General features: G+C 31.3%; 1 protein-coding gene across 9 annotated transcripts in view; it reads right to left on the bottom strand.

The window, feature by feature from the left end:
- Positions 1-17,693, bottom strand: part of AGO1 (protein argonaute-1) — a 208,695-nt gene that overhangs the window by 15,287 nt on the left and 175,715 nt on the right. For all 9 annotated transcript variants that reach the window (XM_075356949.1, XM_075356977.1, XM_075356958.1 and 6 more), the window contains 3 exons: positions 13,710-13,894; positions 11,625-11,721; positions 6,434-6,540 (listed from right to left, as the gene is read on the bottom strand). In XM_075356949.1, coding sequence (XP_075213064.1) covers positions 6,434-6,540; positions 11,625-11,721; positions 13,710-13,894 — 389 coding nt within the window. The remainder of the gene's footprint in view (positions 1-6,433; positions 6,541-11,624; positions 11,722-13,709; positions 13,895-17,693) is intronic.

The following is a 17,693-nucleotide window of genomic DNA, read 5'->3' as shown; positions in this document are numbered from 1 at the left end:
TACATACACAAAATTTCATTTCATCTTTTTTTTATAATTTTTTGAAAAATCACCTGCTTTTAGGCCTACAAGATAAATACACCCCTTCATTGTTGCATCATACTACTTACCATGTTAACATATACTCTTTAACTTCCTAAAAGTTAAGTTAAACTACCAATTGAAAACATGAATATCCAGTCATCATTACTAACTAAATTAACTGCTTTGATGGTTACCACCTGATGAGTGATATAAACCTTTTCTAATAAATTTTCACAATAACTTCAATCAACTGAACTATCAAAAGGAACTAAATTTGTTTAATAATGTTCTGGGTGCCTGTGAATTATCTGAACAATATTGATGTCTTATAAAAAAATAAATAAATCCTATTAATGAATGGTTGGGCTCTCTTTAACAGGTAACTCATAAAGTTTCCCTTGGCAAATACTAGATAGTACTGTGACTGCATATGTAACAACATACATCAGTCGCCATGAATCCAAAGATGAAAGCACAAAGTGTAGAATGGTTTATCGAAAAAAAATCAGACATACAATTTTAGAACTCTGTATAACTTAGAGCCACCATTTAGAACAAGTACTCATTCATGGTATGATAAATTTGAACTAACTGACAGTGATGAACATAAGAAGGTGCAGGCAGACCTAGAAAGACCTAGGAAAAAACTCATGTGAACACCACATGACTTCCTTGCATGCCAATTAAATTACTTTTATAATATATATATATATATATATTATTATTATGCTTTTACGGCCAACATGGGACCACTTAAGTCAATTTTAGTTGGATCTTTTCTGAGAAAAGCGTGTTATTTTACTCTTCCGAGCTGCCCAGTATTTCTTCATCCGTAAACACCCTCTTCGTTGTATTTTGTCGTTTGCCTGTCTTTTGTTTAAATCTAATGCTTTTATCTTTTAGCTTTGTAATTTTTCCAGTTTTATTCTGTAGGTCAGTCAGGGAAATTCCCAATTCTTTCATATCTTCTCTAATTTCTTTGATCCATCCTACTTCTAGCTTTTGGAACCAGAGCTTTTCAATGATATTTCTTGACAGTCTTGTTTCCGGTGTCCTTATGAGATGACCAAAGAAAGAGATTCTTTTTTTCCGCATAGTATCAGTAACAGGCTCTATTTCTCGATACACCACCTCATTTGGCACAATCCACCATTGGCCTTCTTTTTGGTGTTTTTTATTGATACACGTTCTGACAATTCTCCTCTCTATTTTCAGAATTTTTTCAATTCGGTTTTTCTGAGTGATTTTGAAAAGGGTCCCACTTCCGTAGGTGACTTCTGGCTGTACTACAGTTTTATAGTGTTTAAGTTTTGTTTTAGCAGAAAGGCATTTTTTGTTATATGTTGACCAAGTTAATTTTTGGGATTTAATCATTTTATTTGTCCTGTTTTGCCATGTCACTTTTTCATTTAAATTATAAGTTATTATTTCCCCTAGATATTTAAATTGTTTTACTATTTTAATTTTCTGATTGTTTACCGTAATGTGCTCTATTACCAGAGGATCTATGGCCATTAGTTCAGTTTTTTCGAAAGAGATATGAAGCCCTATCTTTTGTGCTAGGTTTTGAAGGCTCATGATTTGTGTTTTGGCTTCTTGAATATTATTTGCTAAAAGAGCGAGGTCATCTGCAAATCCTAGGCAATTTAGTGTGATGGAGTTTTTCTTAGTACCCATTTTTTATATTTTTGGGATTTATTTCATACCATTTTCTCATGACAAATTCGAGGGCGCAGTTAAAAAGGAGTGGTGAGAGGCCGTCTCCTTGCCTCAATCCAGTTTTTTATGTAGAAGGGTTGAGAGAGTTCAGCTCTGAATTTCACTCTGGACTGGGTATTGGTTAAAGTTAATTTTATCATGTTTACGAGTTTAGGGTGAAGGCCCAGGTTTCTCAGAATATTCAGCATGGATGGTCGGTGTATACAATCATAGGCCCTTTTAAAGTCGACAAAGGTGATTATTAGTTGTTTTTTCCATCTTTTATATAAGTCCATCATAAGTTTTAGGGATATTATTTGCTCCGGGAAACCTCTCCATGGCCTAAATCCCCCTTGGTATTCCCCAAGTTCCAGTTCAAGTTGGTCTTTGCATCGGTTGTAGATGATTCTCGACAGGATTTTGTATGTGCAATCTAGGAGAGATATGCCTCTGTAGTTTTCCGGATTAGTTTTATCCCCTTTTTTATGTAATGGATGAATGAGGGCTGTGGTCCAGTGTTCTGGAAGTTTTTCTTCGTTCCATATTTTCACGAGGCATAGATGTAGGGAAGTTTTGACTGAATAAACTGATGAGTGTTTCCAGAGTTCTGCGAAAAGCTGGTTTTCTCCGCTTGCTTTGTAGTTTTTTATTTCATTTAAGGCTGCGAGAACTTCTTGAATTGTTGGCGGGTTGATATTTACTGGTGAAGTTTTAACTGGAGTTTCAGTGTCAATCTCAAAAAGCTCTGGGGGGTCGTCACAGTTGAGGAGTCTATTGAAGGTTTCTGCCAAAATTTCAGCATTTTCTTTATTGGTGTGGGCCATATTTCCTTTTTTTCCTCTCAGCATAAGGGTGGGTGGTTCATATCTTTGAAGAGCCTGACCAAAAATTTTATAATAGTCTCGGAAGTTAGTTTTCTTGGAACTTTCTTCTATTTGCTGAAGCAAGTTTTTTTGGGCTTGTCGTTTGGTTCCTCTTATAATTTTCTGAGTTATTTTCCTTTGTTTGGTGAATTCATGGTTAGATGCTTCAGTTTTCTGGGTTTGGTGGTTGATCCAAGCCCGGTGTTGGTCTTTGACTGCTTTGTCACATTCTTCATTCCACCATTTGTGTTTTTTTCTTGGGTTTATAGGGGCTAGTTCTTCAGCTATTTCTTTCAGTTGGGATGTCAGTTCTTTTAAATTATTAGTTAATTTGATTTTTTTTGTTGTTTCTTCAAAGATGGCATTGTTTATTAATTTATGTGGATCATAAGCTCTTTTGTTTTTAGGTTGGGATTTTTTATTTTTATGCGGGGTGAATTTTATTTTAACTTTAATTAAGTAATGGTCCGATCCAGTATCTGTTCCTCTCAAGACTTTTACATTATAAATCTCCTTGTGATAATTCCGGTCCATGCAAACATGATCGAGTTGCCATTCCCCTTTCTTCCAATCTGGGTGTTTCCAAGTCTTCAATTTGTTTGGTTTTCTCATAAAATAGGTGGATTTTGAGATCATATTATGGTTTCTGCAAAATTCTACAAGTCTTTGGCCGTTCTTGTTAGTTTTCTTTCGGGCAGGCCATTTTCCGATAATATCACGATATCTTCGTTCTTTACCAAGTTGGGCATTAAAGTCCCGTATTAAAATCTTGGTGTGGGTCTTATTTATGTTGTTTGCAGTTTGGTCAAGAAGTTCCCAGAATTTGTCCATCTCTTCTCTATCTTTTTTAAGATTGTTTTTGTCATTGGTGGGAGCATGGACATTTATTATGGTGTAGAATTTATTGGCTGATTTTAGGGTTAAGGTTGAAATCCTGGGGGAGTAAGACTTAAATTCTACGACCGAGTCAATTATTTTAAGATTGATTGCAAATCCTGTTCCGAACTGTGGGCAATTCTTCATCACACGTTTCCCGGGGATTCCTTTGTAAATTCTGTAACCCTGAGATTCAAACGGCTCTCGATCGGTGTTTCTCATTTCTTGAAGTCCTGCGATTAGGATATTTTGTTTGTCCATTATGTCTGTTAGAGTTTTAGTTTGCCGGGTTGAGTTAGAGAATTAATGTTGTGAGTGGCAATGTAGTTTATTTGCTTGTGTATATATATATATATATATATATATATTTAAAGGTAAATAAAATTTTATTTCACTAATAACTTCTGATTTTATTTTTATACCTTTTTATTTATTATTTAATTATTATTTATTATAATATTTTTACAATAATAGGCCTCCTCTCTGAATCATGAGACCTTGGCGTTGGTGAGGGGGCTTGAGTGCTCAGGGATACAACCAAAGGGAAGGTGCAACCATATCAGAGAGTTATCTGTTGAGAGCCAGACTAAGGAATGATTCCTGAAAGAGGACAGCAGCTCTTTCAGTTGTTAGGAACGTGAGTCAGAATAACTTAAACGGCCATATCAACATCACTCAGTCCTCTTGAGTACTGTGCAGCTGAAAGCAATGGAAAACTACAGCAGCTTTTTTTCCAAGAAAATGTGGCTCTCTGCATTTTCATATAGCAATGATGGAGGCACCTTCCTTGGTAAAATATTCCGGACGTAAACTAGTCCCCCATTCAGATCTCCAAGTGGGGACTACTAAGGAAGGGGTCACCAGAAAATTACTGCGCAGTGCAGGTGAGGAAGCGATTGATAGATTATTCAAACTGGTGTGTAATATTTATGAAATAGGGGAATTTCCATCAGACTTCAAAAAAACTGTTATAGTCATGATACCAAAGAAAGCAGGGGCAGATAAATGTGAAGAATACAGAACAATTAGTTTAACTAGTCATGCATCAAAAATCTTAACTAGAATTCTATACAGACGAACTGAGAGGAGAGTGGAAGAAGTGTTAGGAGAAGACCAATTTGGTTTCAGGAAAGTATAGGGACAAGGGAAGCAATTTTAGGCCTAAGATTAATAGCAGAAGGAAGATTAAAGAAAAACAAACCAACATACTTGGCGTTTATAGACCTAGAAAAGACATTCGATAACATAGAAAGGAATAAAATGTACAGCATTTAAAAAAAATTAGGGTTCAAATACAGAGATAGAAGAACAATTGCTAACATGTACAGGAACCAAACAGCAACAGTAACAATTGAAGAACATAAGAAAGAAGCCGTAATAAGAAAGGGAGTCCGACAAGGATGTTCCCTATCGCCGTTACTTTTTTATCTTTACATGGAACTAGCAGTTAATGATGTTAAAGAACAATTTAGATTCGGAGTAACAGTACAAGGTGAAAAGATAAAGATGCTACGATTTGCTGATGATATAGTAATTTTAGCCGAGAGTAAAAAGGATTTAGAAGAAACAATGAATGGCATAGATGAAGTCCTACGCAAGAACTATCGCATGAAAATAAACAAGAAGAAAACAAAAGTAATGAAATGTAGTAGAAATAGCAAAGATGGACCACTGAATGTGAAAATAGGAGGAGAAAAGATTATGGAGGTAGAAGAATTTTGTTATTTGGGAAGTAGAATTACTAAAGATGGACGAAGCAGGAGCGATAGAAAATGCCGAATAGCACAAGCGAAACGAGCCTTCAGTAAGAAATATAATTTGTTTACATCAAAAATTAATTTAAATGTCAGGAAAAGATTTTTGAAAGTGTATGTTTGGAGTGTCGCTTTATATGAAAGTGAAACTTGGACAATCGGAGTATCTGAGAAGAAAAGATTAGAAGCTTTTGAAATGTGGTGCTATAGGAGAATGTTAAAAATCAGATGGGTGGATAAAGTGACAAATGAAGAGGTATTGCGGCAAATAGATGAAGAAAGAAGCATTTGGAAAAATATAGTTAAAAGAAAAGACAGACTTATAGGCCACATACTATAAGGCATCCTGGAATAGTCGCTTTAATATAGGAAGGACAGGTAGAAGGAAAAAATTGTGTAGGCAGGACACGTTTGGAATATGTAAAACAAATTGTTAGGGATGTAGGATGTAGAGGGTATACTGAAATGAAACGACTAGCACTAGATAGGGATATTGGAAAAAGTGTGTGGAACAGGAAGGTATTCTCTCCTCTTCTTTGTCACAATGATCAAGATAAATTATATGCTTCAAATATACTGTAATTTTATTTTAGAAAAAGTTTGTAATTTTTATTAACATCTCATAAAATATAATCCAATGGGAAAATATCTCTTTCATATATTGTGATTTATAACTAGTTAACTGTTTTGATCACAATTCCTAAAGGTAAAGCACTGATGATAATTATAAAAATTAAAAGAAAACATTTTCTAAGAACACAACTGCAAATAATCTATAAATTATACTATTTCACCAGCTATGAAACGATATACAAGAATTAGAATATTAATTTACGTGAAATCAGCCAAATTTATAGGTACCAATTTATAGTGAACCAAAAATTTCCTTTTTACGAGAAATTTTAGGCCCAAAAAACACAAAACCATATATTTCTTTAAATAGGGTATAAAAGGGATTCATGAAAAATTTATTAGAACTAGAATAAATTTATAAAAAGAAATCACTGAAAAACTGTTAAAAAAAAATTATAACATCTTAGTCATTGTCTTCATTTATATTAAAATAAAAATCTAATGGCTACAACCTGTGAAATAAAACATGCCAGCAGATTTGGATTAAGAAAATATTGAATACAATAATTTTATAGTTGTTAATAACATAAAAAAGTAATTTATTAATTACAGACTAAACAGAAAAAGCCAATATTTAAGTAGTACCTTGTATGATGTCTTTTTTGTACAACAATGAATGTTATTCCTGGTTTGTAATCACCTTCTAGTTTAATGCACGCTTCTCTTATTGCAGTTAATTCATGTTGTAAAACCTTAATGAAAAATGAATAAAAAATTATGATTTTCACATGTAATATGCATTCAAGAACCAGATCATGAAAAACTGTGCACATGACATATATTTACACACATTATACCATTCTGATTTAAAAAATTAACATATTAAATAAATTAGCTATAACTACAGTAGGCTAACAGTTGTCCTTTGGAAATTACAAGGATTATTATTCTTTAAAAATTCCATAAAATGAAAACCACAAAGAGCAATAGTTAAACAATGGTGAAAACAATTAAATATATGAGGATGAATCAAATATAAATGGTAATTTTTTAAAATAAATTTATTGATTAATAATATAAACAATTCATATCTTCATTTCTCTATAATCTCCTGCTCTTTTGCCAATGATTTGGAAGCTTGAATATTCCTTGTATATAAAAAGTTTGAGGATGAGTCATCAACCTATTGTACACATGCTCCTCAATATCACTGTTTCCCTCCGCGCAATTCTTTCAATGAAGCAAACAAAAAACAGTCACAGGGGGACAAATCTGGACTGTAGGGAGGGTAGTTGAGGGTTTCCCAGTGTATTTTTTCAATTTATCTCTTGTTAAGATCGTGGTGTGTGATCTGACATTGTCATTGAGAAGGATGACATCTCTGATGGGCATGCCCTGTCTTTTGTTTCATTAGGCGGCTTTTGTTGACTACAGTAACTGGAAATGGTAAGAAGCCGCATTCACCATTCATTGATTGTGGAGAAAATCAATGAGTAAAACTCCTCTTGAATAATAAAAAAAAAATCTTTGCAAGAACTTTTCTGGCTGACAGATGGGTTTTGGCCTTCACTGGGCAGCCCTCATCCTTCCTTCACCACTCCTTACTCGCCATTTTTGACTCCGGAGTGTAATGATGGACCCATTCCTCATCACATGTAAAGATGCACCTCAAAAATTCATCCCCTTCATGCTGAAATCAATTCAAAAGTCTCTCACAGATCTCCAACCTGACCTGTTTTTTAATTTTGGTCAACAAACTCAGAACCCATAGAGCACTGATTTTCTAAAGCCAACAACATGATCAATGATAATGGATTGAGCACTCCTATAGTCGATACCCACTTCTTACGCAAATTCTTCCAACAGTGAATCTGTGATCACCTTTGATTAGCTCTTGACGGCACAGATGTCAGTTGTGAGACTTGACCTTGGGTGTCAATCATGACTTTCGTTTTCTACACTTTCTCGCCTGCCCTTAAATTGTCTGGCTCATGTATACACAGTTCTGGATAGTGCAGCATCCCCAAATTGTACCTTTAAAAGAGTTAAAATTTCCACGGTTTAATTGCCTTCACTAATTAAAAACTTTATATGTTGTGCAACAGATGACAGAGCCTTGCTCACTCATTGCTGTACTGAAGACAGAACAGAGCAGAGCAGAGGAGTTAACCAAGCCTGTTCCTCCTCTTTAACACATCTAACATTAACCATCCACTCCGCTATCCAGCTCAGAATTGCTTGCTGTGTAGAATAGCAAAATTACTGTTTAAATCTGATTCATCCTCATAAACAATGGTATTATCTAAGTGTAGATTTTAGTTAAAATTTGCAGCTGGTTTCTAATATTTTGATTTTTAACTCAACACTTTTGTTCACATTATCAAAATAGTACGAGCATGTAACTGTCAGATTTTAAATTATGTGTGCTTGAGTGATCTCATTAACAGATTTTTATAAAGTATAGATAAAAGTTTAGTGTTTTACATTTCAAGTTTGTTTATTGTGGCTTTCAAAGTTTTTAAACATACCTTACTCAAGAAGTTTTTTTTTTTTTAAGAAACATTCATAAAGATGAACAAGTCCTGCTCAATGACTAATGGACCAATTCATCATATTTCTTAGTCTATTTTCACTTCCAACAAACTACATTTTCATTAGATTATAAAAGTCAATTTTTCAAAATGTTTAATTCATGTTTCATTCGTGGGAGAGCTTACTAACTTATGTAATAAAAATTCCAGTTCCACAATAATATGCTATCAGTAAACAGCTTTATAACCTATTTAACCTTCTCTTGTGGTTTGTCATTTGTTTTGTTAATGTCCATTTGTTAACGGTATTTAGTTTTATTTACTAACACAATGAACATAAAAAAGTGAAGATGATTATTACTGCTTATGTTTACAATAATTTTTCCACGTTACAATGAGTGTGCCACATCTACTGAAGGAATACTTAAAATGCTAAACAATCTAAATTGTCATCTGGATAGCTCAGATGAGGAAGTTATATTTTGACAGTGTAACAAACTAGTGTGCCATTAGAGGTAGAAGATGAATGAAGTAAGGAATTACTAATTATGATAAAACCAGATCATGGGAAAAATATATAATGGACGCATACTCTTTTGCAAAATTACATACTTTACCAAATTTCAAACTATGGCAAACTTCAAAATATGAATTCACAACAAATATAAACATATAAATGAAGTACTTACTTAACAGTAATTAAATTACAATTAACTTTTTTACAAATGTAAATTTTAACCTTTTCTGATCATGTAGCCATTAAACTGCCTATGTATGGCGTCGGTTTTAAAACACTGTTACAAAATCATTTTATATGGTATCTAAGTCTGTTATTTTGTTTTATATTCACAAAGGAATCAGTTCTATTACACAATTTGAACGATGTTTATACGATGTAAAATGTTTTATTTAGACTAGAAAGAATATGACCATTTTTTTCTCAGAAATGTGCTAATGTGTGTGTGTGTGTGTGTGTGTGTGTGTGTGTGTGTGTGTGTGTGTGTGTGTGTGTGTGTGTGTGTGTGTGACTTGTGTATTATAATTGCTATGAGGGTTACGGATTTATTTATTATTTACAAAAATAGCTTATCTTACTAGCAACATACCAATGTATTGAAAAACATAATAAATTATGATATACTGCACAAAAAAAAAAAGGAATTCGTGGTCATAAATACAGCACTTTTACTTGAGGTCTATAAATATCTTTTCCGACAAATGATATCGGTAAACATGTAACACATAACGATTCGTAATGGATAAGAGTATACAGTAAAAATGGTTTTTTGTCAATCTGAATAGCCTTTTGAGGGGTGGGAATTTTTTATAAAACGTAGTTTTCTGAATCTACTTTCACTTATACTAACATATGTTACTAATATGTGATTTATGACATGAGTTTTTCATCATATTTTGCCCAATTTTCAACCAATTTGCTTGAAAGTATTATTTTTAAAATCAGCAAACTATGTTTCATAAACACAAAGCAAAAAAAAAAATTTTGCTAATAAAAAACGCGGTAGAAATGCGCAAAAAAAAATTATGTAATTAAATTATCGTAATTTGTGTACTGTTTCAATTTTTTTTTGTTACAGGCATAAAAAATATCCAATTGTAACAGTTTTTGTTTTGTCAAAATCTGTTAAATCTCTTTAATATACTGTAATTTTTTGACATTTTTTTCAAAAGAGGGTGGTAGCGTAAGAGTATGAAGGGAGGCAATCAGATACAAACATATTTTCGCAGAGCGCTAATCAACCATGGATCATTGTGATAGGAAAAGGTTAAATTGTCATGATAAGAGTTGAATTTTTCAATATTATAAGATTTTCATCATTTATAACTGGTTCAAAGGTAACCAAAATGTCATCAACATATCAAACCCACAATAGAATTTTATGTATATATTACCATAAGCTCTCTTATTTTACATTCCTGCAAATAAATTTCAGATGTAACTCAAATTTACCACACTGGTAAATATATATATAAATTGTAATTATACAATTTTAATTTTCTATAATGTTGCATAAAAGAATAGGCGTACAAAGCAAAGCCTTATCAAATAGGTAAGTAGAAAAGTTAAGTTGATAATCAAGATCTGTGGGGTACATTCCTTTCTGTATTCACTAATGTATTAAAGGTAAATTTGAGAAAAAAATGTGCTGTCTAGAGTTCTAATTTCAAACTCCTTCTTTAAGTTTTTCATTACCATCTTTAATCATATCATTTAAACAGATCAGTTAAATTTCAAATTACAACTATTAAAAAACTTTTCTATTTTTTAATGTTTTTTATGAAGATCTATGTAGAGATTTCACAAAAAATAACCTCTGATATGAAATGTCAAAAAAATTTTAACAGTGATCAATAAATTGTAAAACTCTACAGGCAAAATTTTAATGTTTACTTATATGATATAAATATATATCCTTATAAATATGTGCATAATTTAAAATAAAATAGTAAATACTTTTCCGCACACACACAGAAAAAAATTTATTAAATCTATCATTAAATTTTATTTTTATTTAGCCTTTGTTTAACATGTTGAGAAAATCAAAAAATATAAAGACGTGACTAATCTTTGCTGATGCTTTAAATATTTTTTAAATCGTTTTTTTTATTTTTTTAAGTTCTACCTAAATCCTTATACTGTACCAGTATAATCTCCATTTTCTGTTCAAACCTGATACTTTACTCCATAAATAATATTCACAAACTTGATTCACTAACAGTCTCCTACCTAAACTAAAAATTCCATTTAATGCTTTATAATGAACTCTTATGATTTCTAATTTAACTGCACTGTCTTGTTCAAAATACACTAAGATTCATCTGTTAATGTTATTAATTCTTCTAGATTGTGTTCTGTTCATGCATCTATTGTACAGGATTTATACCAGAAGTGGAGTTCTTGGCATACACATTTACTTTGCGTTTAAAGTTGGAGGACATAACAAAATTGTGGTCATATTTTCTTCTAGTTTACAAACTTATAAAAATATGAGACAATGTGTTTTTAGAGCAGTAAAGATTTGATCTAGAGATAGTGTAACAGAAGGAAAAAATCATATTTGGACTATAAAAGTTCAAAATTTTTTGTTTTATACAACTGTGAACAACTTGGGATTACTGCATATTTATGTAGAAAAACAACTGACCTTACTTGACTCAAAACAGAAATATTAACAATAACATATATAGGAACTAAATAAGAGAAAGAAAGTTAAACCAGATAAAATATTCTTGTGATAATTTACAACAGTCTATATATGAATTATTTAAAATGATTTTATACTTACATGCAAGAACTGTCCTTCAGAAACGCCATCTCTGTACAATATTATACGATGAGGCTTATAACCACCAGTACTCTTGTAAAACATTATTAACAATTCCCTATAAAAAAAAACAATGTTCAAGATTAAAAAATAAATCAATATTTTTTTTGTAGTTTCTTTGATATGCAGGGACACATAGCTATGCTGGAGTATGAATTTTTGAGATTTTTATTCCATACACATAATCTAGAAAACACTGCCAACAAAAATCTGAAGCAATTTGGTGGTATCACAAAATGAATTGTAGACAAAAAAAAATTACTTATTAAGATCAATCTTCAGATATGTGAATCATCAAATATGAGTAATTACTGAACATTTTTAGCCATGTTATGGATTCCTGTTATCCAAGTCATCTTATCTGTAAATATGTTTGCACTAGTTTTCCATGAATTTCACAAGGTTTTCTTTTTTACCCATACAAAAGATGTATCTCTTCTTGGATGTAAATTAACAGAAGTGCACTCAGTTTAATGCGTGGTCACTTATACTCCCACGTGGAAGGAAAGATATGGCCTTTTCATGGTTGCAAAATTGAAACAAAAATTACTTTACAAACATTCCTTTTAAATAGTTTAGAAAAGGTAACGTGGTAAATAATTTAACCATCATCAACCTTATAGGAATGCTGGTTTTACGACAAAAGAATCATAATGTGCATAAAATTATTTAAAAATACTTTATCATATACTTTATGTTACCAATAACTTAAATAATTTTTGGATGAATAAGACAATGATTTTTTTCTCCAAACATTGTTCATTATGTCGATAGCTATTATTATTAAAATAGATTATTGCTAGCAAAAAATATAATATTTTATGATAGAAAGGTCTTCTTGAATTTATAAATTTGACATTAACTGTAAGAATCTCCTTTTTTTTATTAAACTCGGGCAGTAATATTACTTACTATTAATGTTATATATGAATTCATCTTGATATGACAAAGTATATTTTTATATAAAATAATGGTAGTGTTTTATATAAAATAATGGTAGTGCAACTTTTAATATAAAAGAATAAAACTGAAGATTGAATCATTAACTCTGAAAAAGCCCAATGGTCTATGGTAGAAAATTATACTTTTTGTTTTATACACACAATTGTTTTAACAATCTAAATACAGTATCCAGTGGATTCCTATTATCAATGTAAATATTAATGAATTAACTAATTAAATATGAGAAGCCAACAATTAACAAACATGGATATACATTAAAAATATATTTCATAATAAAACCCTGTTTTCATGATTTTATATATATATATATATATATATATGCTGTTAGTGCAGTTATGTAATTAAAAAAAAAAAAAACATTTTGTAACTGATCACTCCTCTACATGCTGATAGTATTAGATTTTTATGAAACCAGATCAGAAAGTGTGAAATCTGTTAAGTCAATATAACATTTCCCCTTCTGTGCTACAGTAGTGCATATAATTCATGTTTCATAACATAAATCAGACTAATGATTTTTTGTTTTAGATTATCTGTCCCAATCTTTCCTGGGTTTAAAAATAACATAAAGCAGTTGGATTTGAAGTCATACAATTTAAAAGAAGGTTCAAATACCATTGGGTAACAAATTAATGTTTTAACCAATTTAAGATGATTTAACTTTGGTTTACAAAGGCAGGAATGTTGGTATGATAATAGCATTGCTAAGATATAATTTTGAAAGGTGAAATTTGTTGATGGAAAACAAATAGTACATAGTCCTACTTTTTCTATAAATCTTGCACATCAGCAAATATAAGTAACACATATGGTCTCCTTTTACACCTCAAACTAAATAACCAGAAAACCTTCCTTATAATTACATAATATATATTTATTACTTGCATTTGCTTTTACTACATTCAGCTTATTCACTTGTTAATAATGCTCTTCCTGCTAGTACTGATTTTACTGGTATATTTTCAGGTAGTTATTAAATTAAAATTTTTTTACACCCAAATGAAATATAAGTCTATAGAATACTAGACTGTTTAACAGCATTAAATGTACAAACAAAACGACCACAAAATAATCTCTACTCACCTGACCATTGAACTCAATTCCTGAATAATTTCTTGGCGATGTTGTTGTACCCGGACTGTAGCAGCATAGCGACTTGGATGTGCATCCATTGACCCAACCACCGCAGCAATAGAAGGCTTTTTATTATCACCAGCAGGAGGATGCGTTACATCAGCTCCAAGGAATATTACTGGCTCATTGAACACCTGAAAATTTTAACATAAGCTAGTTAACGGTGTTGAATATAGCATAATTCTAACTACATTTGATTTTTTTTATTTTCATTAAATTTCATTATCATTAATTTTTAAGATTAAATGACAAGCGAGTAAAAAAAGTATTCCAAGTACTAATACCCCTGTCAAACCAAAGTTGTGGATTTATTGACTTAAAAAAACCTTTAATGTGATTTAATCTATTGTATAACAGAGAAAGAAAAATTTTAACTTCAAAAAAAAAACCAGAGTTCCCAGAGAAATATCTTTTATAAATAAAAGAGCCAACATCCTTCTTAGGCCTACAGTAAGTTTAATGATACTTAACTTATTCTTTCCCATCCTGAGACTAAGAAAAAACACATCTGGTGCTCAATTATTTATAAGGTTAAGTAGGGACTCCAAATCCTTCCTAATACAATAAAAAAGTTGACTTTTACTTTGATTTGATGTTATACAAAAAATCCAAGTCTCCCAATGAAAATATGCCGAAATATAAATCTTGTTCATTAGATGATACTGAAGAATACTTTATCCAAAGTCAGGTGTTTTTTAAACATGCTTAATTAACATTTTCCTAAACTGTGAGAAACAGTTTGGTATAGATGACATATGATATTGAAACTTTTAACAATTAAGAGAATGGGGAACAAAACTTTCTGTAATTTTTGTTTCCTAATTCAGTATGAAGTCCTAACCATACATATATTTGTGTGTGTGTATATATTTAAATATGTATACACACAAAGTGTATTTAAAAAAACTGTTTCAAGAATTCAGGGGATGATCTCCAAAATCAAAATAAGGAAAAAACTTCATCAACATACTTATGGAAATACTAATTAACCAGCTACCCACCATTTTATATACTAAACAAAATATCTATTTCTTAGCAATAGTTATCGAATATAGTTGAAATTTCATATTCTGTTAGGGTACCTAGACATTTACTTACATGAAAATAAAAACCCTGATATCTCAATGCATTTCAAAATGATGGCGATATAAACCTGTTAATATCTGTGGAGCTGCTGGTTTATTTAAATATTATGTTAACACAAAAAAATGTTAAATATTTTATGACAAAGGAAATGACTTCTTTATTTATTCAAAGACATTTAGAAATACCTAAGTTTTGGCAAAAATTCTTTAAGCGAGCCACTCTAGATTAAAAAACTAGTTTTCATTTCCTCCTGAATAAAATTAAATAACATTGAAAATATTATTGAAATCATGAAAATATTATGATAAATAATATTAATATTAAAAAATAATTTGCATTAAACGTTTTTCACAATTATTAGTTTTTCTTCAATTAACATTTATTTAACAATATCTGTATCAGATAATAAAACAATAAAAGAAACTACAGTAACTGTTTAAATTGGCAGCCCTCATTAAAAATATGTGCATCCAGTGTTTTATTATTTGACTACTGAACTATTCAAAAGATACCAAGTGTTTGACAAATCCTCTCAATCCCATTTATAATTCTTGTGTGCAATTCTTTTACAGTATCCACGAAGGTGTCATATACAAGTGTCTTTAAATGTCTCCTTAAGAAAAAGTCAACAGTGAGATTGGGAGACCTTGCAGGCCATGCTGCTACTGGGCCTCCTCAACTAATCCATCTGTTTGGATATGCTTCATTTAGGTGATCTTGAACTTATAATCTGTAGCTGGAGTCCCATCCAGTATGGAAACACATTTTGTTGTGTGTGTTTAGTGGCAAATAGTCGAGTAAAGTGGCAGATCAATCATCAAGAAAAGTAAATATCGGTTCACCATTGAGCATTTCAGGTAGTAAGCAGATAAATAAGTGGTCATCCAGAATACCAGCCTGTATTTACAGAATACTGATATTGGTGACGGTTCTCTGAAATAGTCACTTGTAAATTTGGCTATCAGTACAGAAAATATCATTCAAAAAATTCAATTAGTACATTTTTGGATAAGCCACTGGCATAGCTGAACATAGTGTAACATAATCTTCAGATAAAATATAGTTTGTACTTGTTGCTAATGCAAAATTTTCCAAATTGTTGCATTACCAACATTCAACTCCAAAGGGCAGTTCTTTAGTACTTTTTTTGGAATAGTTAGATATTTTATCTAACATACTCTCCTAGAATTCAGGTATACATTTTGAACATGGCCATCCTCATTTACCATTTTTTCAGGTTTTAAACTTCCTGTATTCCTGAAAAACCTGTGCATAATGAAAACAAAGTGTGCAAAGGTAACAACTACACTGGGAGAATGTTCCTGATACAGTCATCTTACCTCAAGGGTACTGCAATGTGCGACATACATTAAATGGATATTTGCAATTTTTAAGTTAGTGTAGATATGATTCACACATTAACTGCCATGGTGAATAAATTAATGGTTAAAAAAATATTCTACTAACTCACACAGCACCGATCAATGTTTCACTTTGTCAATAATAAAAGACAAACAATTAATTGCACTATCTGTTTTAATGCAAACTATTTTTTAATATTAATATTATTTATTACTATATTTTCAGATTTTAATATTTTACTATACTTTCACATTATTAAATTATTATAATTAATTACATGATAACATTGATAAAATTATTCCAGTTGAGATAGTGTCAAGTTATTTAATTATATTCAGGAGGAAGTGAAAAATGGTTTTTTAATCTTAAGTGACTTAATCTTAAGTAACTTCAAGAATTTTTACCATAATTTTATTACTTATGAATGAACTGAATAAATAAGGGGTTATTTCCTTTGACATTAAATGCAAAACATATTTTGTAATAACATAATATGAGAGGTTATCTCTAAAGTAAAGACAGTTTCATTGTAAAAAAAATTATTCTGAAAACCTTATAAATATTTTTTATTTCTCTTAAACTACATACCTAATACTACTTCTCTATATAATCACAAGAATAATTATATTTATCGTAGTGATACATCAGCTTCAACATACCCACATCATATTCTTCTGCCACCAGTCCATTTAGCCACTGATTAACAACATTTTTAAGTTCATACTCGCCCGCAAATTGCTTACAAAGTCAAAAGTTGTTTCAATTTCCCAAATAAATGGTAGTCAGAAGGAGCTAAGTCTGGACTATATGGTGGGCGATTGTAAATTTTCCATCCAAATGTTCTCAGTAAATCATGAGTCAGACCTGCAACATGTGGACGTGCATTATCGTGCAGCAGGACGATGCTGTCAAGTCAGCTGCCCATGTCGCCAATTTTGAATGGAATGCCGTAACTTACACAGTTTCACAGTAGGCTTCTGCATTTATAGTCATTCCATATGGCATGAAATCAAACAGCAGTATGCCAAACCGATCCTAAAAGACAGTGGCCATCAGTTTGCATCCAAATGGCTATAGCTTGATCTTTGTTGGTCTGGTTGGTGATTGAGGATGACACAGTTTTTAGATGTTTCTTTCATTAATTAATTAAATGATCACCATACCCAGCAACGAACTGGCTATGAATTTCAGCCGGCTTAATGTTTTGGTGGTTTAAAAACGTATGACTCCACACATTTCACAGTCGGCAGCAACATCAAATTTCCTATTCATTTTATAACATAGTAACTCACACATATCAAAGATAATACAACGCAACAACTACCAGACAACCAGCATGGCCATGAATGACACAGGTTCACCAACCTTAAGGAGAGAAATTTCCCAGCAGTCTTTACTTTAGAGATATTCCTCGTATTTAAATAAACCAATGGTTACAAAGATATCAATTAAAAAGTTTAAATGGCCATCTCACTTTGAAATGGA

The sequence above is a fragment of the Lycorma delicatula genome, chromosome 1, assembly GCF_047948215.1.
Source record: "Lycorma delicatula isolate Av1 chromosome 1, ASM4794821v1, whole genome shotgun sequence".
Lineage (NCBI taxonomy): Eukaryota > Metazoa > Arthropoda > Insecta > Hemiptera > Fulgoridae > Lycorma > Lycorma delicatula.
This window is presented reverse-complemented; position numbering and strand designations above follow the sequence as displayed.